The 23664-nt window shown below is 41.9% G+C and overlaps 1 protein-coding gene across 1 annotated transcript in view; it reads left to right on the top strand.

Moving 5' to 3' along the window:
• The window catches only part of PTPRQ (protein tyrosine phosphatase receptor type Q), a 1500794-nt gene that overhangs the window by 1044561 nt on the left and 432569 nt on the right, over positions 1 to 23664 (top strand). The window contains exon 44 of the mRNA XM_078647981.1: positions 9849 to 9970. Coding sequence (XP_078504107.1) covers positions 9849 to 9970 — 122 coding nt within the window. The remainder of the gene's footprint in view (positions 1 to 9848; positions 9971 to 23664) is intronic.

The raw sequence follows: 23664 nt of genomic DNA, 5'->3' as shown, positions 1-23664 counted from the left end.
ACATAACACAGGCCCCCGCAGTGCGGTCCCCCGAGCTGCAGGGGGTTTGGGGCCCGAGAGCTCCAGTTTAAATCTGGAGCGGGGGCCCCTCCATGTATCTTGCGGGGAGCCCCCCTCAACTTTCGTTATGCCCACTGCGCTGCTGGATATATAATGCTTATAAAATGCATGAAATGAAAAGAACAGAGAGTTTTCGCTGCTGTTCATACTGCAGCCCTTTGGAGCAAATTGACAAAGTACCGTATAGCTCCTCAAAATGGAGCTCTACTCCATTGCCATCCATCATCATCCAATTATACTACTGGATTTCTCCTAATTTGCAGACACCCTCTTTTAACCCTAGATTCACCGGAACTAGCCAAAAGCACCCTAAACTTTGCATACTTGAAGACTTCAATTTATTGTCAGCATACTCTGAAAACTTGGTCCATAGAGATGTAACATGAATTTCCTTTAAAATGCAACACCTTTTAGAGTTTAATGTTTGGTGATTGAAAATATATGGTGTTCCAAGAATTTGACTCTCAAATTGAATTATGATTGAATAAAGACATCTCATGCTGGGCCCACTTATCATGTTTTGCTTTTCAATAACCTGAAACGCAAAAGGATTGATGTCGAGGTAGAGAGAATGCATTCTATGGGATATCCGCAAATGTTGACATTTAATCTGGGAGGGAATGCAAAAGACCTGCATTGATAGCCGACGAACTGCAGTTGGGTCAGCAGCAAACCCTCTCCACTCCCAAGTTGCAGATTACTGTAGTGACAGATGTGTCACTCTTAAGTTGGGGCGGCCATCTGGGAGAGGTGGAGATCATAGGACTCTGGTCTCCTGCGGAGTCCGGGCTTCAAATCAACTTGTTGAAGCTCCGGGGAAATCTGGTTAGCATTGAAAGCAATTCTTCCCTTGATCAAGAGAAGACTGGTTCAGGGGTTTATGGACAACACCACTGCCATGTAGTACTTCAACAAACAGGGTGGGGTTGTGCACCATTTGTCAAGCTGCCCTGCATCTCTGGACATGGCTGCAACGTCAGAGCATTTCCCTGGTGTTTCAACACTCGGCTGGTTCACTGAATACCAGGGAGGAAGAACTCAGCTGTTGATGCCTAGTGGATCACAAATGGCATCTTCTTCTGGAAGTGGCACAAGGTCTCTTTCAAGAATGGGGAGAACCTTGGTTGGATCTGTTTGCCACTGCCAACAATGTGCAATGTCAGCAGTTTGGCACACTGGAGTTTCCAAGGCAGCTCTCGCTCGAAGTTGCTTTTCACCTGTAGTAGAGCTCCAGCCGCTTGCATGCCTTTTCACCAATGCCACTGCAGCTCAAGTTCCTCAAAAAAGAGAGAGTTCCCCAGAGAAGCCAGAAAGGACTGGGTAGTATAAACAATAGACAAAATAGATTTCCTTTCTGTGCTATTCAGTTATTTACTATAGTGATACCTAGACCATCTAGTTTCTAACATCACACAACTATAGACAAAAATACAAAATAAGGTTTGTTTGTTGATTTTATTAAAATACTCGTCTTTTTTTCTATAATGAAAGATACACCAGGTAAAATCAATAACACAGTCGTCACTATAGTTGATTCAAACAATTTTGATTCAATCTACACTTGCTATTTTTTAGTGGACCGTGTCCGCTATCTAATCTGCAATATTTCAATACATAATTAATATAATAAATTTATACAAAAACAATATAAAACAATAGTCCTCTTGTCGACGCGTTTCAGTGTCTTTTGTGCTTTTTATACACCTTCTTCAGGACAGACAGTTAAAAGATCAAGAAGATCAGGAAAGATCAAGACCAAGTCATTCTTGTGGTGCAAGATTCGGTATACTGAGCTATTGAGCATGAGCATCAGTCCACCGGTGAGGCTGCCTCTATGGGGGGATCTTCTGTTGCAGCTACAATGGAGGGTTCTGCACCCAAACCTGTGCACCATCCGCCTTCTTGCATGGAACTTCAACTGTTACAGTTGGTAGATTTGACATTCCTCCTGAAGTCTAATGATGTTATGCTGGCAACCAGGTTTTCCCTCTAATAAGATGGTCTATGCCTGCCACAGGGACAATTTTGTGGCATGGTGTGCTTGAAGGAATATTGACCTTCTCTCTCCACCTCTTTCTAAATTTGTAATAATTATTCTGTCTTTGACCCAGCAAGGCTCGGCTCTGGACACAGGTAAGGGCTATTTATCAGCCATTTCTGTCTTTTTAGTAGTTGCCGGACCAACCTTCTTTTTCAAATCACCTGTTGTGTGTGTTGTGTGTTGTGACTTGGTTCCTTAAAGTTCACCAACATTTGTTTCCTCCCGGACCATTTATCATGCCCCAATGGGACTTAAATCTGGTCCTCACTTTCCTCATGTGCGCACCTTTCAAACCACTGCACAACTGCCCACTATGTTAGTTAACTTTCAAGACAGCATATTTAGTGGCCGTTATATTGGCCCGGAGGGTCAGGGAAATGCAGGCATCCTCTTTGCATCCTTCTTATATCACCTTTTTTACTTAGACAATTGGTTCTAAGGAGTCATGCCTCCTTTCTGACGAAGGGTGTAACAACCTTTCATGTAGGCCAGACTATCACCTTGCCTACCTTCTTTGCTCCACCTCATTCTTCACCATCTGGACTGAAAAGACAGCACTGTCATTCTACATTGACCCTCTCATGAAGGCTAGTGCTCTGCACAAAGATCAGCTATGCAACACCCAAAAGCAACCCCCTGAAGGTTAGCATGTTCACTTCTCCAAAGTCAAGGCTGCAACTGTTGTGTTAGCTTGCAGACCCCCTGTCCTGGACCTCCGTCAGGTAGCAACGTGGGTGTCACTACATACATTCACCAGACGATACTGTCTGGATAGTCAGGTCTGTCATGATGGGCAGTTTGCCTGTTTAATCCTGCACAACTTCTTGGTCTAATATATTCGCAGACCCACCTTCGGGCGGTATTGCTTGGGTATCTATTCTTAGGTAATGAATCCACGGCTAGAAGTCTGTATCAGATGAATAAGTTCTTACATTCGGTAATGCCTTATCTGGTAGATACTCTGTCTGGCTGCAGAGTCCTTACTGACTCTCCCATCCCCCCACTCTGCGAACTGATTATAGTATGAGGATCACCCTTCTAAGGGCCTTAGAAATTCACACCAGTTGTCAGTGTTCCTTGTAAATCCGTGCACCTGGTGTGAGTAGTTGCGAAAAGAAAGTGATGTCAGTGGACTTGGGTGGTGCCTGTATAGGCACCACGCATGCCTCTTTCTGGCGAAAACAACGCTGACGCAGTGCCGAACGATGACACCTACCAGCTCGCAGTGGTACTGCTCACAAAATATATGATCCAGTCTGTCTCTGGGGAAAATACTAAGGTAAGGAGTGTGCAGCTATATAGAGTCTGTACCAGATACGGTCATACCAAAGGTGAGTAACTTATTCTTTAGAGAGAGTCGACTATATACAAAAGCAGACAATGTTTTATGTCTTCCAATATAGAATTTAGTACCAGCCTTTCCAGAAAGCAATTTGATTATCACAGATGGTACTCTGTGTAAAAGTTGTTTTAATGTATTCCAACTAGTGCCAGCTTGTCTGTGACTTCTATGTTATCAGCATTATCTTTTGTGTCATACTGTGTCGGTAAAGCATCTTCACCCCGCATCCGTGACCCCACATTCTGTCACAACGCGGTCGTTACAACGACCGTGTTGTGACAATGCATTCCATTACTCCGCAAGTCGTTACAACGACTTGCGGACGAGGGGAGAAGGTGTTGGTTTAAAATCCAACACCTTCCCTAGTGTGCGCACAGACTGGAGTTGGAATAGTAAAGTTTACTATTCCAACATCCAGCACCCCCCTCCGCAAGTCGTTGTAACGACTTGCGGAGTAATGGTATGCGTTGTCACAACGCGTTCGTTGTTACGACCGCGTTGTGACAGCATGCGGAATAATGACATGCGGACAGAAGAGGCATATTCACTGTGTCCAAATGAAATTGTAGTCCTACTTCTATGTTTGTGAAATGTCCCGATTTTTGTTTTCAACAATAACGGTTACATTGTGCATTGAAAGAAAGCAAGGCCAGTGATTACCAACATAGAAAAAATACATGACTTTGGACAAGGAATCTCATCATAGAATTAATACACAAGTACCAAAGGCAAGCTTGTGTGATGGTGAGTATGATAACGGTTGAAATCCTTTAAAGGAAGGGCTAGAGGGGCGTGTGTGTGCATGCATGCGTGTCTGAATTCTTTTTAACCTGTGATAACACTTACAGTATAGCCAGTTACTTCCAAATTTGGCTGCAGAAGTCACTGATTTTAGATCTCTAGTACCATTCCAAGTTTGTTCTTCAAATATTTAAAGTTAAATATTGAAAGGGTGTTGTATGATGCTTTATGATGAGCGGAGCATTATAGTAAACTTTTCTTTTAAGCTGAACTCAATTCCAACCTAAAAGGGATGTTTCACAGCACCTTGATTTACACATGCTCAAAATATAGGAACATGTTCAACATACACAGTAGCCGTAAAATTGCTCAAGTGCATTTCTGTTGACAGTTGGTCTTAAGTACAGGTTTCAATTACATTTGGAATTAGCTTGAAAGTCTTCCTTGCTTGGAAACAGTGCCAGCTGCTCCATGCATGTATACTTGTGAACATTGACACTAAAGTGAGAGAGCTGGCGCTATTTAATCATTGGTATGAATGTACAGACAACATTCATGGTTTAATAAGTAGTTAAATAAATAATAAATATGTTAACGAATGAATTAACCAACTTATTAACTTCCTAAATAAAACAACTTAATTAAACTCTTTTGTAACTAGTCTGCCTAAAAATAGCCTTAATGTACACTAACGTTATCTGGTCATTCTAACCATTTTAATCTAAATATTTCTAACACTTTAATAAATGCACTAATCACAAATGTTCAATATCATTTTTTTAGCTTATCAACTATGCTAATTGATGGATAATTAAACGTGTCTTGCAGTGACATTCCTTAAACTTCCTAATGGTAAATAAAATACATAAAGGTGCATGTCATGCAATAATCCACTTTTTGTTGTACAACCTGCTATGTGAATATGAACAAAATGCATCTTTTGTTGTTTTTTTCCTCCATGTGTGCAATATTAGAAGAGTGTCTGGCTTCAGCTTCTGATTTTAGAGAAAAGGTATTGCTACTTCTTCTTATGCCATTTTGCCACACGTGCAATCTAGTAGTAAAAGACCATTCATGCTTCTTTCACGGTTCCTTAGAATTCATAACATCACCGCAACAAGATCCTAGAATCAATGTAAACCTATTTTCCAGTGGATTACAGTAATACATTCTCTGCAGTGGGACCTGAAGTTCCAGTGGGCACAGCATCAGAAGAAAGCTCTCCAACATAGTTCAGATCTTAGAGGGAATGCAAAAGATCTGCAGTGGTAGCTGACGAACCTCAATTGGGTCAGCGACAGACCCCTCTTATCTGTGTACAAAATTGTGGGGTCCAATCATGTGCACTTCAGAAGATCTTTGAGAACTAAACTGGTCAATTACGCCATTGACTATGACATGGCTCTATGCAACAAAGAAGTAGACAGAAAGCTGAACCCTGAATCTCTAACAAACAGCATATTTTCCTTTTATTTCTGCTCACATCCTCTAACGCCTCTCTCGCTCGTTACCTTAGGTCACCCAGAACCTCATAAATATACTATCTTAGTTATATATAACCAGTAGGAAATGTGCATTATTGGAAGTCCGCTGATAATACAATAGCCTCCCAGTAGCCACATTTACACATACTCAAGAAAGAGCACACAATGACAACTTGTGTGGTACTACGTTAAATACGAGAACAATAAACAACTTGTATAGCAGAAACAGTTGTATTTTGCTATGCAGTGCAATTTCAAGTACCTCATTCATCCCAACACAATCATCATAATTTTCCTGGGACCTACATCCGAAACTATTGTATGCCCTCTATTTCTGTAGGTTTCTAACACTGTATAATTTAAAGCAGTTTGCCCTTATTCCCTGATGGCCATTTTAATTATTGAATGCTAATTATTACATACTCAACTTGGAGCCACTGTGGTGTCCTTCGGTACACTATTTCCTTTTATAGTGTACGCTGACAGCTGTTAAGTAAGTTGCTGCAACCACACAGCTTGAAATCTCCAACATGATCCTCAGTCTGATCTTCCCTGCTTTCCAGGGCATTGTCAATCAAGACACCAGGTTGTCCAAGAACATTTTGGGCCCGCTGTGGGTAGATGTACAGATCTAATGAACAAAAACAGTTGGAAACAGTTTGCTCTCAGAACTAAAAGACATGGTCCAATGTTACTAATGCACAAACCACACGTTTTTAAAATAATTGGGGAGAGGCTTTTTTTTATATCAAGTATGTTTTACTTTCTTTAGTTTTTGCTTTGTGGCCTGAAGTTGTGCACTTTATTGAAGATTTTGAGGTACATTCAATATCATCACATGGACTGTTTGTAGATATCTAAGGAGGTTATGTGCCATTCATTTCAATATGAAAAGAGAATTGTTGAACAATCATTGCATGGCACTGATAAATGAATAGTTAGAATCAGTAGAGTAGTTAGTTTGAAATGGGGGGTTATTTGTTGTGAATGGCACTCCATCTGCTAATGACACCCTAGTTAGCTGCCCAATATTGCCTTGCCCTACCTAGTACAGACTGGGATACTTATTGAGGAACATTGGGAGGGTTATATAAATGTTATTCAGATAACTCCTCCTAATTGTCACGAAATACGCGCAAACATACACACAAACACATGCATACACTCACACTCTGACATTTGGTATGGCCGGTTTACCAGTACTTCTGAGTTGCACACTGCCTTGAAGCATAAGACACCCCAGGAAGTCAACATTGAATTGTTTAATGCACACCCGCTTTGATCATTGGTGTATTCTCACCTCTTCCAATAAGGAAGGTTTGTCATGGCTGAATTTAGAAAAATTATGAATTTTTATAGTGACACTCTTCATGATTTGCCTTGGGTTCCCACTAGTGCCATCAGAATTGGATAATAACTAACTGTCTCCTTATTTGACTATAGACTTGGAAGAAACTTTACTGCCAAGATAAGAAAGGGTGTCTGAACAAAACCAATTGTTGTTCTACGTCAGACTGTGACGAAACTTTGTGTTATAGGGGAGTCCCACTCTGTGTATCGCTTTAAAGGATTGCAGCGAGTCCACTCAGGAGAGGAGAGAAGCGGAACTGAAGTCAAAAGCAAAATCCTACTGGAATGAAGGTCAGTTAGAGGCCACATTGAGTAGAAAGACCCTTTCAGCTGGCCATGTGGATATGCCGACTAGATGATCTAACACAACCACAAGAATCATTTGTGCTTAACCATAGCACTTCGAGATCATAAATGTGATGGAGCCATCAAAAGAAAGACCATATTTGTTGTTGAGCCTTTTGTGCCCTTTGCCCAAACATTTTGGGAACCCTTCTTGCTTCTGTTTATAGTCTGTTAGAGATGCAAGGTTTCTTCCATTTCTCATCAGTTCATTGTGTTTCATACCACTGGCTCAAGTGTGTCTCGTTAAATCCTGAACTGAGTGAAGCATCGGACTGCAACCTAAGATTTTAAAGATATTGCTGTGTAAATGTGGGGTAGAACCCTACCTCTTAGCTATTGCTCTGCTTAATTGCTTGTTGGAACCCATGTTTCTACTGGTGACTCCACTCATGTGGGTATCCCTGTCACCCAAATACTCCACCACGATCCTCAATTTTTGAGATATAACAAGCTGAAAGTTTGACACAGTGAGATGTCTACTGAGTGTTAGCCCAATTCCTGATTATAGTGGCTGGCCCTTTGAACACTGACATTGAGCCTAGTTAGCAGTGTTTCTTGTCCCTGAACTATGTTGCAAGTCACCGCTACAGGTGGGTGAGAAATTCCCCTCCTCCAGAGGAGTTTGCTGAGTTTTGTCCACTCTGCACAGAGTTTAGCAAAACTCTGCAGAACGGAGTTTTTCCTCTTGCACGACTTCCCAATGTTAAGTTGATGAGCACAAGCGAGAAAAATCATACTCTAGACCTCCTCCCAGTGGGATTTCTCAACGCAGGTGTTCGGGGAAGGTCGCTACCGCTCTTGTTGAGAAACCTGCCCTCACGTTGAGGAAGCTGCGGCTCGAGTAGAACATCTACTCGATTGGCAGAAAGAAGCAGCCTCCTCTTGCACTGCAGGTGGTGCCATTCACCCTACTTTTACACGCAGACAAACTCCCAGCACTAAAAATCAGTGCAGCTTATCACACTCCTCCACGCGTGCCAGAGTTTTTTTGGCACTTCGCGGCGTTCCGCATAGCAGAACTCCACACACTCCACCCAGGTCTACTCAACACCACTGAATCCTGGATGCCTGTGATCTCAGACATTGGCAACTATGTGGGCTACATCCTCCATGCTAACTAGATATGTCATGTGATTGGGTTCACAGTGCCAGCTCACTGTTGGGTTGTGTGTTTTAGGATTTTGAGCAAGAACTTAGCATCCTAATGTCAAACTCACTCAAATAGCTACATGGCTTCCAAGACAATTGAGAAACTGATTTTCATAGTAAAATAACCGAGACATGAGAATTTCTGGAGGTTGCCAAGGAATACTGACCACAAGACTCATCATCAAAAGCCCATAGAATATCATTGTCTATGAAATTTAATGGTGCCACATTAGTGCTGTGCTTTGAAATCTTTGTAATCATATCTCCTCTTTGAAGGTGCAAAGACCTTGCGTATTTTGCATATATATTAGGGTGAACTGTTCTACATTTGTGTCATCTTTAATGAAGAACCATTCCTGATAGCTTTCTTGTAGTGAAAACAATATATGCCATAAGGTTCCTGAGGTTGAAATCCTCATAATCTTCTAAAATAAGCCTTGACTGATTGATCACTGCACCCTGTAGAAAAAATCAAGACATAGGAATATCTTGCATCCAATGGACAGTCCAGTAGTATCCAAGGTGTGAGGACCCCAGTAGTACATTATAGACATTGCTATGCAAACACTGGCTGCTCCATGGCCTCTAGAAATTGCCTGACAGTCCAATAGTTGGCAGAGATTCTAAAACTTAAAAACGCAGTAGAAATGTTATATCAGCCCATAAATCATGACTGAGGTCTTCCATTATGATATTAATGGTGATATTTCCATAGATGCCAGAAGTTACATTCGCAAGGATTTAATCAATTAAAGTTTTACAGACCTATTGACGTCAGTGGATATTTAAATATTTAGTTATATCATTCATTTAGTAAAGACTAGAAGTTGTATGCATTTCGTGGTGTTTAAATCAATTCCACAAGGGTCACCTTAGGTAGGATTGCAGCTGAGGGAATACATTCTCTCTGGTAAGGAACATTGCATTTCATGTTAGCCAAAGATATGAGGAAGTTAATGAAGCTATCTTGTGTTAAATATTTTGATCAATGTTAAGCTACCTACCAAAAAACTATATTTTTTTAAAGATCTTGAACGTGTGTGTTCTGCGTTGTGTATAAGTTGCTCTGCTTTGTGTGAGTGTGTGCCCGTGTGCGTGTCTGGTTGTTTCTGTGTGTGTGTCTCCATGCGAGGGAATCAGTAGATGGTGACATGGTTACAGAATATTTCTTCAGTCCTAAGAGTATGTACTATTCGAACTGCTCCCTTGTAACAATTTTGTAAATCCATCACTTTTTATGCCCGGCATTGCAATCGTTTCAGGTTGCCTATCTGGAAACGGTCTAGCACAAATTGTTTGTTGACTTTAAATGACATCACATTATCTTTTTTTATAGCTCCAGAAGGACCTCCAGAAAATGTGACTGTGATAGCCTCTTCTAATCAAAGTATTATCATCAGTTGGCGGGAACCTACTATCATTACAGGACCAACAACCTACCTCATTAATGTTTCCTCTGTAAGTCATTTGTACTTTTCTGCATTAAGTCTGGAACATGAGTTTGCCTGTGCTTTGTGGTAGTTTGTTACTCGATCATCCTGAACATCTAAGTATGAATATGGCAATTTCTCTTGGCCAATCATTAGAGAGTTTATAATTCTTTTCATACTGGAGAGAAGCTTTTTTTGGGGGGGGGGATACATTCTTCTCACTATTTGAAACAATAGTAATTGCACACTATGCAAAGTAGTATGCTTGCAAGTTTCCAGAGTTATTCCGTTTCGAACAAGCGGTAACGAACTGCTGTGACCTTTAACTTTGAGAAATGGTTGGAAAATCCAACATGTTTATGAAATATTAATTTTACTCCTTCATAATGTCAGATCTGGTTGTGCTGGTCTGCCCTTTGCAGAGCAAGTAAATGTCGGAATCATTATTGCTCCGTTTCATGTTCCTATCTGACAGCATGCGTTGGTATGAAAAACCAGCAGTGGTTGGTAACATACACTTTGGTTTTAACATGGGGGAATATTCTCAAAGGCTAATGTCTGGTGGTGCAGCAGTCATAGGCTACCTCCCCGGGACCCTTGAAGTCAGAAAATGAACTCCTGTGGGTGAGAAGTCTTGCCAGTGCTTAATTTGAGCCTGTGGTTTCCGGTTCCTGGCACCGGCAATTAATTGTCAGCACTGGGGTCTGTGACAGTCTGCCACAAGGTGGTGCTGTCTGGCTAATTTAGGTATGACCACAACAACAGTTAATTATTAACTCGATGTACATTAAAATCGAATATTACCTGCTACCCAAGCCATTCTTGTAGCTTTGGTGGCCTGAAATAGATTAAACTGTCACACTTGTAGGAGTGTGAATGTTAGTACTTGTGTTGTTACTATCGTTGGCGGCACTGGCAGGGGCAATGTGTGGTACAAGGTGCAATGTCCTCCTGACGAGAACTGTATCACTTATTTTTGTGCAAATTAAGCACTGGGTCTCTCCACCTACCAGGGGCAGGCGTGTGTTCTCTGTGCTCTCAAAGTATATTTGCATTTCTACAGCAAAGTATTTAAGCATAGGATTAGCACAGTGCTATCCACACTGTGAAGTAAAATGACAAAAACCTTTTATCACTCCAGGCACAGTATTACAGCTTTAGATTGGTAAAATACCATCCAAGCCAACCTGGAATGAATAAAAGTAACCCCTGGCATGTATTTCACTGCATTACAGCTCTTCAGAGAGGTTTGCTTTGTCCAGCCACAAGGGAGCACCCTGTGTACATCATACGTATACCCTTTTATGCATTGAGTGCTGCACAAATTATGCAAAAAAGAAAGCAGAGAACTCTGGGTAGTTCCCAGGTTTAGGTGGAGGACAGCCGCTGTATAGAGCACACTACAACACCAGTGACACTCTGAATCTGCTCACCTCAAATGTCTGTTTTCTAGAAAAGTTTTTAAGCATAGGAGTAGCAAAGTGCCATCCAAGCAGCGCCCTTCCTGAGCCTTGTTAGGCCCTAGGGACTCCATCCCACAGGGACCGTTTCTTTTCAAATTAAAGGAGAGTGGGGGCAAGTGGACCCCTCTCCCGAGACTTGTTAGGACCTGGGGACTCCATTCCCCAGGATCATTACTTAAAATAAAGGGCAGGGGGCCGCTCTGCTTCCCTGCAGTGAGAGCTGGCATTGCTCCTGCCATCGGGGAACAGCTACTAATATTTTGATCTATTTCCCTGCCCGTATCAGTGTGGAGAGGGAAGCAAACAAAAGTCTGCTCCCGGCTGGCAGGAGCATTCTTAAAGTTCCCCCCGGCTGAGAGCAGACTTTGTGTTTGCCCCAAAGTGGCAAGAATTTTGAAGGGAGCAAACACAGATTTCATTACAAGACCGGAGGCTATCATTATGCATAACAACTTTTATTTGCCACTCCTGCAGCACTTTAAAAAACCTCAAAGTAGAACCAAGAACACCAAGTCCTTAAGCATTCCAAGAACACCAACATTCTTCCTCTTTTATTGCTGCTCCTGGAACAGATAAGTCAAACTCTTTTCGTTTTCCTGAATGAGTGAATGATTTATTATAAATTGTAAGAATGTGGTTGAGTTATATTTTAGATTTAGAGCTATCTTCTAATTTAAGGAAGAATGCTCTTTTGTATAGTTTGTTTGGATTATTTCTTGAAGTGGTTTAATAAAAAAATAAAAAAGGGAAAGGTTGAGTATTATTTATAAAGCTAATTATTGAAATTTTGTATATGTGAATACTTGAGAGTATTTTCGGGAACGTGAGTTAGTTAAAATGGAGGAGATCGTCTGATATTTTATCCTTATTTATTTTGAATTGAAGGAGTATTTTCAGTTGAATGCATTTAACGCGAGCTTACCTCGCGCAGTGGCGTTTTTTAAATGGTGAGCCTCGCGGTAGAGAAGGCAGTCAGTGGCGTCTTTAGAGGCAACCGTCTCGCGGTAGTGCAGAACTCGCATCTGGCGTCTGACGTAAAGACGTGTTCACGCGAGATTGGCGGCCATATTGGATTGGGCAGAATGCAAGTTTAAAGATAGGTGGTACGCAGAGTTAAAGATCGGTTAAACGATCGGATCCACGTAATTTGGTGAGGAGCTTATTTGTATTCACTGAACGAGGATAAAGGGAGAGAGATATAGAAATAAGAGTGGAGAATTATAGAAAAACGGGATTAGAAGATTTTTAAAGGAGTAAGGTTATTTTTTATTGTAGGAATGGAAGAGAATTTTGAGAAAGGTTTAGATATTCCAGGAGGAAAGATTAATGAAGAGATTGTCAAAAAGTTTATCGAATTTGAGATGAAAAGGCAGGTTAAGGAAACTATGAATGAGTTTCTTAAAAGTAAGAAAAGGAGTGCGAATGAGTCAGAAGAAGAGTTTTATTCTCTGTCTGAGGGTGAGGGTACGAGTACAGAGAAAACAGGCAAGAAAAGATCTAAGTGGAAATGGTTAAAAAAGGAAAAAATGAGAGTAATAACAAGAAAGGTGTCCCTTGCGGCAAAATGAGGAAAGGTGTCCAAAGTGGCACGCATGGAGAGGATGCCCCTTGCGGCAGCACAGGAAGAAGAGAATTTTGATGAAGAAATGCAAAACATATGGTCAGGAAAGGATGATGATGTATTAGATGAGTATGTTTTGGATTTGGAATAGGATGATGGATTGGAGGAGTTTGAAAATATGGAGGTGGAAGCCTCAAGTGAAAGTATTAAAGATCCTTTTGTTGGACAAATGTTCAGCCCAATTAATATGAAACACCCAAGAAGTGGTGAATTGTGGCCCTTGGACCACGTTGCTAAATGTATTAAAAATTGGATTTCAAAGCCCTTGGACAGAGAAGTAAGGAGATTGATGAGAGCAGAATGCTCCAGGCCTAAGATTGAGGAAAAGGTCTGTGCTACTCCTAATTTAGATCCAGATCTGATTAGTTATTTATTTAGATTAGGAAGGGATCCAAGGAAGGGGTTAGCGAGATCCTTGAAAATTTGTCAAGACAAATTGTTGGACGTGTTAGGTCCATTGGGAAGAATATTGGATATGGCTGAGGATGCGTATGCTACTGAAGAGCAAATTGATATTGAGTTGTTGAGAGGTTGGAGCCAGAGGGCGGTAGTTCTCTTGGGAAATGCCAATGCAGGATTACTTCAGGAGAGGAGGAAGGCAATATTGATGAAGATCAATCCTAAGTTGGGAGACTTAGCACAGAAAGAAGTATAGGAGGACAGAAAGTGTCTCTTGTTCGGTGATGGTTTGGTCAAGGGAATAAGAAAATACGTAGAAACATTCACATCATTGGATAAAGCTCAGGGTAATATGCGAAAGATGTTTGGAGTTTTTGGAAGGGCAAGTAGAAAGGGACCCTTTACTGGCCGTGGCATGCAGAGGTCCCAGTATGGAGTACAGAACAACTATCAGTATGGATGGCAGAACAGAGGAAGGGGTTTTCAACAAAACCCCAATTTTTACCCAATAAGAGGAAGATATGGTAGAGCGAGGAGATATTCGAGGAGACGAGGACAGAATAGTGGAGGACAAGGTGAGTATGGGGATTTCTTTTGGTTTTTCCCATTCAGGAGGAGGAGGTCGGATAACATTTTTCAAAGAAGAATGGCAAAAAATAACGAAGGATCCTTGGGTCTTGCAAACTGTACAAGGATTTGTTATAGATTTTGTAAGTGCTCCTTACCAGGAGGTAGAACCAAAAGAGATAATAATGTCTCAGGAGCAAGAAGCTATTGTGGAAAAGGAGATAATATCTTTATTGGTGGAAAATGCTATAAAGGAAGTGGAAGAGTGGGAGATTTGTTATCTAAGCAATTTGTTTTTAGTGGAGAAAAAGGAAAAGGTGTGGCGTCCAGTAATAAATCTAAGAGGTCTAAACATTTTTTTGGTATATCGGCATTTCAAGATGGAGGGGATTCATTGCCTAAGGGATTTGGTAAAAGAAAACGATTGGATGGTAAAGTTTGATCCAAAAGATGCTTACAATTCCAATGGCAGAGGAATGCCAAAAATATTTACAGTTCAGGTGGAAAGGAAAGATTTATCAGTTCTTATGTCTTCCTTTCGGACTATCGTCAGCACCTTGGTGTTTCACAAAGGTGATGAGGGTAGTAGTAGTAGCATTTTTTTGGAAGAGAGGAATGAGGATGATTATATATCTGGAGGATATTTTGATTTTGTCAGATTGTCAAAAGGATTTGAAGAGTGCTATGAAGGAAGTGATGGAGATGCTGGAAAGATTAGGTTTCATAATAAACAAAGAAAAATCTTGTTTAATTCCAACACAAAAGATAGAGTTTCTGGGTTTCATGGTGGATACGATGTCATGTCAATTGAGTCTTCCATGCAAGAAACTGGGGAATACAAAGAGAGAGATAAAACAGTGTTTGTAGAAAGAGGTAATTTCTATGAGGGAATTAGCAAGGATTATTGGTCTATTGAATTCATCAGTGCAGGCGATTTTTCCAGGTCCATTACGCTATCGGGCTCTGCAGAGGATGAAAGGGAATGCCTTGAGAAAAGGATTGTGGTATGGAGACAAGATAGCTTGGGATGTGGAAGGAAAGAAAGAATTATGTTGGTGGTTAGACAACATGGAAGCTTGGAATGGAAAAGCGATTTTTGGAATGACTCCTGATTTTGTGATAGAATCAGATGCTTGTATGACTGGATGGGGAGCACGTCTTGGAGATTTGGAAACAGTGGGAGCTTGGTCGAAAGAAGAGAGAATGAAACATATACATTTTCTGGAATTAACAGCTGGGCTTTATGCCTTGAAGAGCTACAAAGAGAATATAGTAGGGAAATCGGTTTTGTTGAGAATGGACAATGTGACAGCTGTTACTTATATAAACAAATTGGGTGGAACGAAATCCAAGAGTTTAGCAGATTTAGAGAAATAATTTTTTTTTTGTTTGGAACACAAGGTGGAAGTGAAAGCGGAATATTTACCAGGGGAATTGAATGTGAACGCAGACTGGAATTCAAGCTATTTGAAGGATTACAGCGATTGGAAGTTGGATGTGAATTGTTTTACAAAAATAAATCTAAGATGGTGACCACTGGAGGTGGATCTTTTTGCAAGTCGTTTGACTGCTCAGGTATCTCAGGTGTGGTTCCCTTCAGTAATGGAGTTGGCTTGTGCAGATCCTTTGTTGATGCCTGCCCAGAGAGGTATCCTTAGGGGCGCAGAAGAAGAGGAACATCCTTTGGTTTTGAACGGGGTTTTGAACCTTCTTGTTTCAGGAGTTCCTGTGGAGTCGAAAGGCTTTCATCAGAGGCTGCAGAATTATTGGAGGATTCATGGGCTCCAGGGACTAGAAAAAAAATACAGAGGAATTTGGAAATTTGGTCTGGTTGGTGCTTGTCAAAGGGTCTGGATCCCATAGAAGCTTCTGTAGTGGAAGTAGTTAATTTTTTAACTGAGAAATTTAAGGACGGTTTGGAGTACAGAACTGTAAATTGTTATAGGTCTGCAATTTCAGCTGGTCATTCTTTGATAAATGGGAGATCAATAGGGAGAGATGTGATGGTGTGTAGAGTTCTAAAGAGCAAGAGGATTAGAAGACCTCCTAAGGCCAGATATAGGTTTTTATGGGACGTTAATGTTATGTTGTCTTTGTTTCAACAGTGGCCGGATAATAGCAATTTAGATTTGAAAAGACTGTCTGAGAAACTGGCCTGTTTACTTTGTCTTGTTTCATGTAAAAGAGTTTCAGATGTTAAGGCTTTGGAAGTTGATAACAAAGTTGTAGGACCAGATGGAATGTTTTTGAACTTTTTAGTAGAACTAAAACGATGTCCAGTTCGTTTTTTTACCTAAGTTTTTCTGATAACAGGAAGTTGTGTGTGGTTGACTGTATACAAGAATATGAGTGCAGGGTTTTAGAAAATAAAAATGTTGGTGATAAGCAGCTTTTGATTTCTTATGTGAAACCATTTCGTATGGTTAGCACTGCTACTATTTCGAGATGGGTTAAAAATGTGATGTCTGAGTGTGGAATTGATGTAGCATTGTTTAAATCCCCTTCCCTGGGAGGTGCTATGGCGAGTAAGATGTATTGGTCTGGCGCTTCTTTAGGGGATATTTTAAAGGCAGTAGATTGGGCTAATGCAAGCACTTTTGCAAGGCATTATTTCTGACCAATTAAGCATGTTTCAAATTTAGTTTTAAGGGGCTTTGAACATGCATAATGATAGCCTCCGGTCTTGTAATGAAATGGCGATTCTCCAAGCTTTAGTGAAATGAGAATCAAGATTTCATTAAAGACACGGAGGCTAGCATTATCCCTCCCTCCACAACCCTTTGGTTAGGACAAGGGGGATAAGGTCTTTGTTTTTAAATAATTGTTTACAGTAGGATATAGTAATATGGATATCCTTTTTGTTGGAATTTTGTTTTTTAATTTGTGTTGTGTTTTTTCTTGTGCAGAGTAATGGATGGAGTTTATCAAGAGGATGAAAAGAAGTTTTTCTGGAAGGAGTTTTTTCCAGTTTCAGCATTAAAAGAGGAAGAATGTTGGTGTTCTTGTAATACTTAAGGACTTTGTGTTCTTTTTTAGTGTATGGGTTCTACTTTGAGGTTCTTTAAAGTGCTGCAGGAGTTGCAAATAAAAGTTGTTATACATAATGCTAGCCTTCGTGACTTTAATGAAATCTTGATTCTCATTTCATTAAAGCTTGGAGAAACGCCATTTCCCTGCCGGTGTGAGAAGGGAAACTACTATGTCACGGGGGTGGGGTCCCCGGAACATAGCTAGTGAGCTGGCCTTGGGCTCAGGGCAGTGGGCTGCGCAGCCCACCTCCCTTTTCAAAAGTTTAGCAGAACCAGAGGATGGGGTCCCCGAGGCTTTTAGAGTCTCGGGGAGGGGTGCCAGATTGGCCACACTCCTCTTAAAAAATACATCAGGCCCAGGGAGATGAGGTCCCCGGGTCGAAATTGGCCTGGGGAGGGTGCTGTGTGCCACCATCCCCCCTCAAAAATATGTCAGACCCAGGAAATTGGGTTTCTTGGGCTAAAAAGCCCTGTGGAGAGGGACCACGTGCCCCCTAACACTGAAAAAAACATTAGGCCCCAAGGGATGGCATCTCCAGGGCCAAAATCGACCCGGGGAGAGGGCCTGTGTGTCCCTCTACCACTAAATTAGCTGTCGGTGCCGGGGGGGATGCACTTACATTGCTGTTTGCTCTAGGCTGTGAAATTACACTCAGTGTTGTCTTGTCTACACTCAACACACATTATTATGGTTAGAATAGACATTGTTTATAACGGTATTTCTGTCTACAATCAGAACATAACTATCAAGAGCATACATCAGTGTAAGTGGAAGACCAGACCGCACAGACTCGCTACTGTGCCACCAACATAGCTTAGAATGCTCTCAGGCTTTTTCTGGGACGAGACTGTCTATCCTACAAACGTATCTACCCTGAGGAGACGAGTTGGCATTTGCAAGCTGAGCTGGATCAACAAGTTGGCTCATTTCTAAGGTTTTCTTTAATTGTGAGTACAACATTAAAATAACCCAGAGATAGGCGCTTTCAAAATACCTCTATTTCAACACTCGGAAATGAGGTTATGTGGATTTCGTCACATGGAAACATGAGAAACACTATGACTTTTTGCTTAATGTTTTGGAAAGAAGTCCGCACTGTGGCTTTTAAAAGACCGAAATGAAAGGAATAGCCTGGGAAATGTGAGCGAATAAGAAATGTAAAAAGAAAACATGACATTTCTCAGAGGATGTTATACCAGTAGTAGGAGCCAAAAGACTGCCTTTTAAGAAGTAAAAGGATTTAGAGCTAGAAAAGCCCGTGCTGTGCATTTGTCTGTGACTAAGGTTCGTAAATGAGTGACAGATGGGTGACAGGCTAAAGAAACAATACCACACATAGAGAAAAACATATTTGATCAATGTTTTCAAATAGGAGGGAGCCGAAGGATGGAATGTTAAAGTCGAGGAAAGGAGACGGAAAGTGAGCTAAAAAGGCAAATAAAATACTGTATTAGTGAACAAATGCTTGTTTGAAGTATTTGCAAAGAATGAAATACTCGAATATGTTAACAATTGCATCACCGAACTTCAAAAAGTTATTGAGATTATGGGGCCACTCCCATGAGAGCGAGTTGCACGGAGCCTAACAAGATGAACTGAGAAACGTATCTAATCACTCCACGGAGATCAGTGTGGTGTGGGCCAACTGGACGGGTGCAGATGTAGCCCAGCTTCACAAAAGGTGAACACTTAGAGATAGTAAGCAGTTAGATCTATGATCATGACCGCTCTGATGTAGAATGCAATGTGAAAACATATGCAAGACAGATTATAAAGATGCGCCATGTGGCGCGCGGCTGAGGAGAACAGGGCGCGAATTGACATGCACCGGATCAACCCATGTTCCCTTTGTACTTTTCATCAGCAGCATACAACTGGAAATTTCACAACTTTGAAATGTTGAAATAAAGATGACATGGTACAGGAACCTAAAACAGAGCACTTATTACCCCCGAAGAGGCATTGAAGCACTTATGCCAAGCTTTTCCAGAATTCAAGGTTGTGCTGGAGTTAAGCATGCTGTCTGCTGGTGAGGGACTTCTGTCACTCCACCAGATGATGACGCTGTCCTTTCTGTGACACAGATTTATGATGAATCCACACGCAAAAATAATTTTGGCAGATACATCTCATGAAACGTCCCAAAGTTGCAGAGATGTCAACCATGAACAACCTCGACGGTGGAATGAGGATTCTGCCACCACCCACTCCCAGCTTCAGTCTTCAGAAGGTTCTCAGTCTAGAAGAAAGGTCCAAGTGGACTCCCCATCTCAGGGTGACTCTTGAGCCTGGGGCGAGTCCGACGGATGTGCTGGGGGAAGAAGCTGCTGGTATAGGACACCGCATCCTGCATGGAAAAGGCCCTAGATACCTGCATGGCCTTCTGAAATGGTACCAACCCACTTGCCAGCTGAGATCCTGCGGCACAGGGCAAGTACAAGTCCCGAAGGTTAAAACAGACAGGATGGGAGGTAAATCTTTCAGAGTCAAGACGGCCAGGACATGGAACCAGCTGCCAGAAAAACTGCGGACTGAACCATCTGAGCAACATTTTAGAAGAGATCTAAAAACATTCCTCTTCCCCAAGCACTAAGATCAGAAAGGAGCAGGAACTCATGGAAACATCATCAGCAATTCGTTCAGCGCGGGGACACAGTTGCTAGTGTAACCATGCGCTCTACAAATTGCTAATAAATATAAATAAATTAGTGGAATAAAGTAAAACCATTGATGTAGGATGCACAACAGCATAAATTCAACAAGGAGAAATGTGGGCTCAACAAACAACCTGTCAAATTAGAGTAAGATCAAGGAAAAACAATGCATGTGTGGAACTTGGACGTCAGCAAGGCTTCTGCACTGCTCTCCACAGAACATTCGTAGGAAAGCTATGAAGACTTTATACTGGTTCTAGGGATGCAATCTAGGATAGCAAATGGCCTTGCTTACCTCCCCGGGTAAATACCAACACCACGATTGTCCTCTGGAAAATAGGTAATTATATGCTGAACTGGATGTTTTCTGTTGTGAATACTTCATATATCAGAAGCTACTGCATGTTTTCCCTGGTAAATATTTTGGCAAAGTTGCCCAGCCAAAATGTATCAGGACTAAAAAGCAGGGTGCAATGTGCACCATTCTTTACAGTCCCACATTATAATTTCCCCAGGTGAAGCGGGTCACCACTGGTGGTATTCACAGATGCAAACATTTTCAAAACTTTGCAAGTTTCTGAAGTTTTTCCCAAGGTTTCGTTTTTTTTAAAGGAATTGGAAAACAAGCTCTCAGAAGTAGCTGTTATGGTGAAAAACTCCATTATATTTTGCCCAGGTAACGCGGGCCGCAACCAATGGTATTCCAAGATGCAAACATTTTCAAAACTTTACAAGCTTCTGAAGTTTCCAATTGTTACGTTTTTTCTAAAAAGAATTGGAAAACAAGCTCTCAGAAGTAGCTGGTGAAAACCTCCATTATAATTTCCACAGATAACGCAGGTCGAACTGGTGGTATTCCAAGATGCAAACATTTTCAAAACTTTACAAGCTTCTGAAGTTTCAAGAGGTTACTTTTTTCTTAAATGAATTGGTGAAAACGTCCATGAAAATCCTTAAAGGGATACTTCTATTCCCAAACATATTTGTTGTTGGAAAATTATTCTTACAAAACTATTATTAATTGGATTTTACTTCATTCCTCCCATTTTATTGTATATGTATTGCTTACTGTAGTAAGCTGGCTCTTCATGTGACATATCCACAATCTGATATATATCGTGTAAAGAGTCCAGTGGCTCCCTTAAAAGCGGACAGAGCCTTGCTAAGTAATCCCAAAGTGTTCTGTTAGGGAGTAGTGTGGTCAAGCAGCCTCAGGCTTAGCACAAAGGAGGGCCAGACATTTGCAAATATACACAATGATTAATAAATGACGCACATGACTGAAGAAGAAGCTCCACACCAATTTATGAAAATAACAAGTATTTTGATATATGTTTAAGCATCCGAGAAAAATCGTTTAGGTAATTACATTTTTAAATATAAAAACGTTTCACTTTAAAAAATGTCGATATTGCAAATTCTGAGTTCTGCAATGTTATCCTATGGTAGGATGAATAAATTCTTCAAATAGGCATAGTACAGCGACTTACAAGACCAATATCCAAGATTTAAGGTGAGAGATGGGCAAGGTCCAAGGCAACACCAGCAGCACAAGGCTGGCTGGGCGCAGGGTGCAAAACAGCATCCGGAGCCCATTACGTTTCTTTGGAGATCGATCACTGTGAAAAGAGGCTGCAGGCTCTTGTTGGAAGGCCAGTTGGGGTGACTCAACAGGGGGATTCAAGGCTTGCGATGCTCGGGAACCTAGGGACACCTGGAGTCGTCTTCTCCATGGCCCGGGGGTGACAGATACAAAGGTGTCTTTAGGTCTTGGGTTTTCCTCCCGGGAGAAGTCGGGGTCAACGGGGGCCTGCGAGTATAGGCTGTATGCAACGTCAGAGAGTCCATGAAGGGTGAAACCATGATGGACCCAAGCTCTGGAGGGCTGGGAGACCTTGTGGACCATAGTGGCCCACTTCAACTCTGGCCACAGGTGATGGGAGCAGTGGTGGCTTCAGGTGTTGGGGTTTGGTGGCACGGAAGCCTCAGAGACTTGGCTTTGGAGTCTCTGCAGGATTCGTTGTTCATGAGAGGTCTTGGATCATTATCAAAGGCAGGCAGTCCTCCCAGTTTTCTGGAAACAACAGCTGCAGGACAAATCGACTTTGGCATAGTTTTTGACGAGGAATGCAGACGGGCCAGCATGTTTGGTACCAGGTCAGTTGCTTCTTCTCTCTTCTCTGCTTTTGTGGCGCTTCGGTGGCCTCTCTCGTCTTTGGTCATCAGGATCTATTCCTCTGGTGCCAGGGGCTCCCCTAGATACTGAATTAAGGGGTGTTAGGGAATTGATGGATAGGAGCCAATGGGCTACTGACTCTTGGGGTCACTACGCCCCCTATATGACGACTTCCCGTTGAAAGTGGCATAACCCTGTCCCAGAATTCCTCAGCATGCCATCACAAAGATGACCACTTCTGAAAAATTCAGTCCACCTCACAGTTGCCCATCTTAGGGGTGGTACGGGCCTGGAGGTGGCACCCCTAACTGACTAGCTAATTTTCTCACCTGTGCATGTGCCAAGAGGGTCCTGGACATAGGGTTTGGCTTCCTCTCCTGTGAGGGGGAGCCAGATTCACATTTCAAAGGTGGCAGTCCTTTGAGGCTTGCCACTCAAGGAAGGCTATTTAGCAGGTCATCCTGTGGGAGGGATGTTACACCCTCTTCCCGGACAGGCTTTTGTTCTGAGTCTCCTGAGAGCAAAAGGCTCTCACCCTAGCAGGTCAGAAAAGTGTCTCGTTGGCAGGCTGGCAGAAACCAGTCTATTAAGAACAACATCGGTCCCATGCGTACAAAATAATGCAAAGTAATAAATATAGACAGAATCGATTCTATATTTGGAGCGACATGTCCAGCCGGACAGAGGTCTTCAAGTTTACTCAGTAAGTAATGAATTACAACCAGAAACAATACCTTCAACATTCAACAGTGTGGGGCACAAGCCTGTACCCAGACACTCCTAGATCCCGTGCAGACAGGAAAAAGGCTTTTAAGGCAAAGTAACGTTTTCTGTTTCAGAAATTCATATGTACAGAAAAATCAAAATGCACCATTTACAAATACATTACATATAAATCAAGTTATGTATAAGGTGCGAGGCAGGTCGACGGCGTTTCGGTACCACTATTTAGATCATGGGGACCATCATCAGGACATTAATTAATGCCTTAACGGTGTTAAGCCTCTAATTGCCGCGTAAGGATACAGAACCGATGGATGCGGCAATGGGAAGGTCCCGGAAGAGGACAATGAGCCCCGGGAAATTGTTAAGATAATAATCACCGCGTTACAATGATGCAATCTTGCGGTACCAGGAGTATGCCGGTTTAGTCGGCGGTTGGGTCCGTTTCCTGGCAGAAACCAGTCACCAAGGACACCAGAGGCTGGTAGGTTTTCAGTGGGTACCTCTAAGGTGCCCTCTGGGAGCATGTATTGGTAAATCCAACACTGTCATCAGTGTGGATTTATCAATACAAGATGTTTGATACCAAACATCCCTATTTTCAGTGAATTCATCATGTAACTGGGGGACTTGCTTTGACTAGTGTCCAGCACATGTCTTAATATGGCTTCATTGGTCAGTTGTACTGGAAGTAATAGGACTGACCAACACAAAGGCATATCTGCTCACATGTAATATTCAGCTCCCTGCCTTAGCGCAGTTAGGCCTGCAGTAGGGGTGACTTACAAATATTACAGGCAGTGATAGGGGACATGGCACACAGGTTGACATGTCATATTTTCACTTTTGTCTGTACCAAAACACTCAGTCTGCAATGGCCCTTTTGCATGTGCTTGATGAGGGGTCCCTCATGCTGAAGCCCTTTGGGGCCCTCTTTAGTACTTTGGGCCCTAGATGCCAGGATACCATTTACTAGGACCTTACAGAAGGTGCTAAAGGTTTTATCAAGTTGGGGAACAATTGTACAGTTATGGGAAAGGGCTCGGGCACTGGGACCTGATTAGCAGGAATCCAGTGCAGTTTCATTAG

The sequence above is a fragment of the Lissotriton helveticus genome, chromosome 1_1 (assembly GCF_964261635.1).
Source record: "Lissotriton helveticus chromosome 1_1, aLisHel1.1, whole genome shotgun sequence".
Lineage (NCBI taxonomy): Eukaryota > Metazoa > Chordata > Amphibia > Caudata > Salamandridae > Lissotriton > Lissotriton helveticus.
The sequence above is the reverse complement of the archived record's forward strand: the minus strand, read 5'-3'. Positions and strand labels throughout refer to the sequence as shown.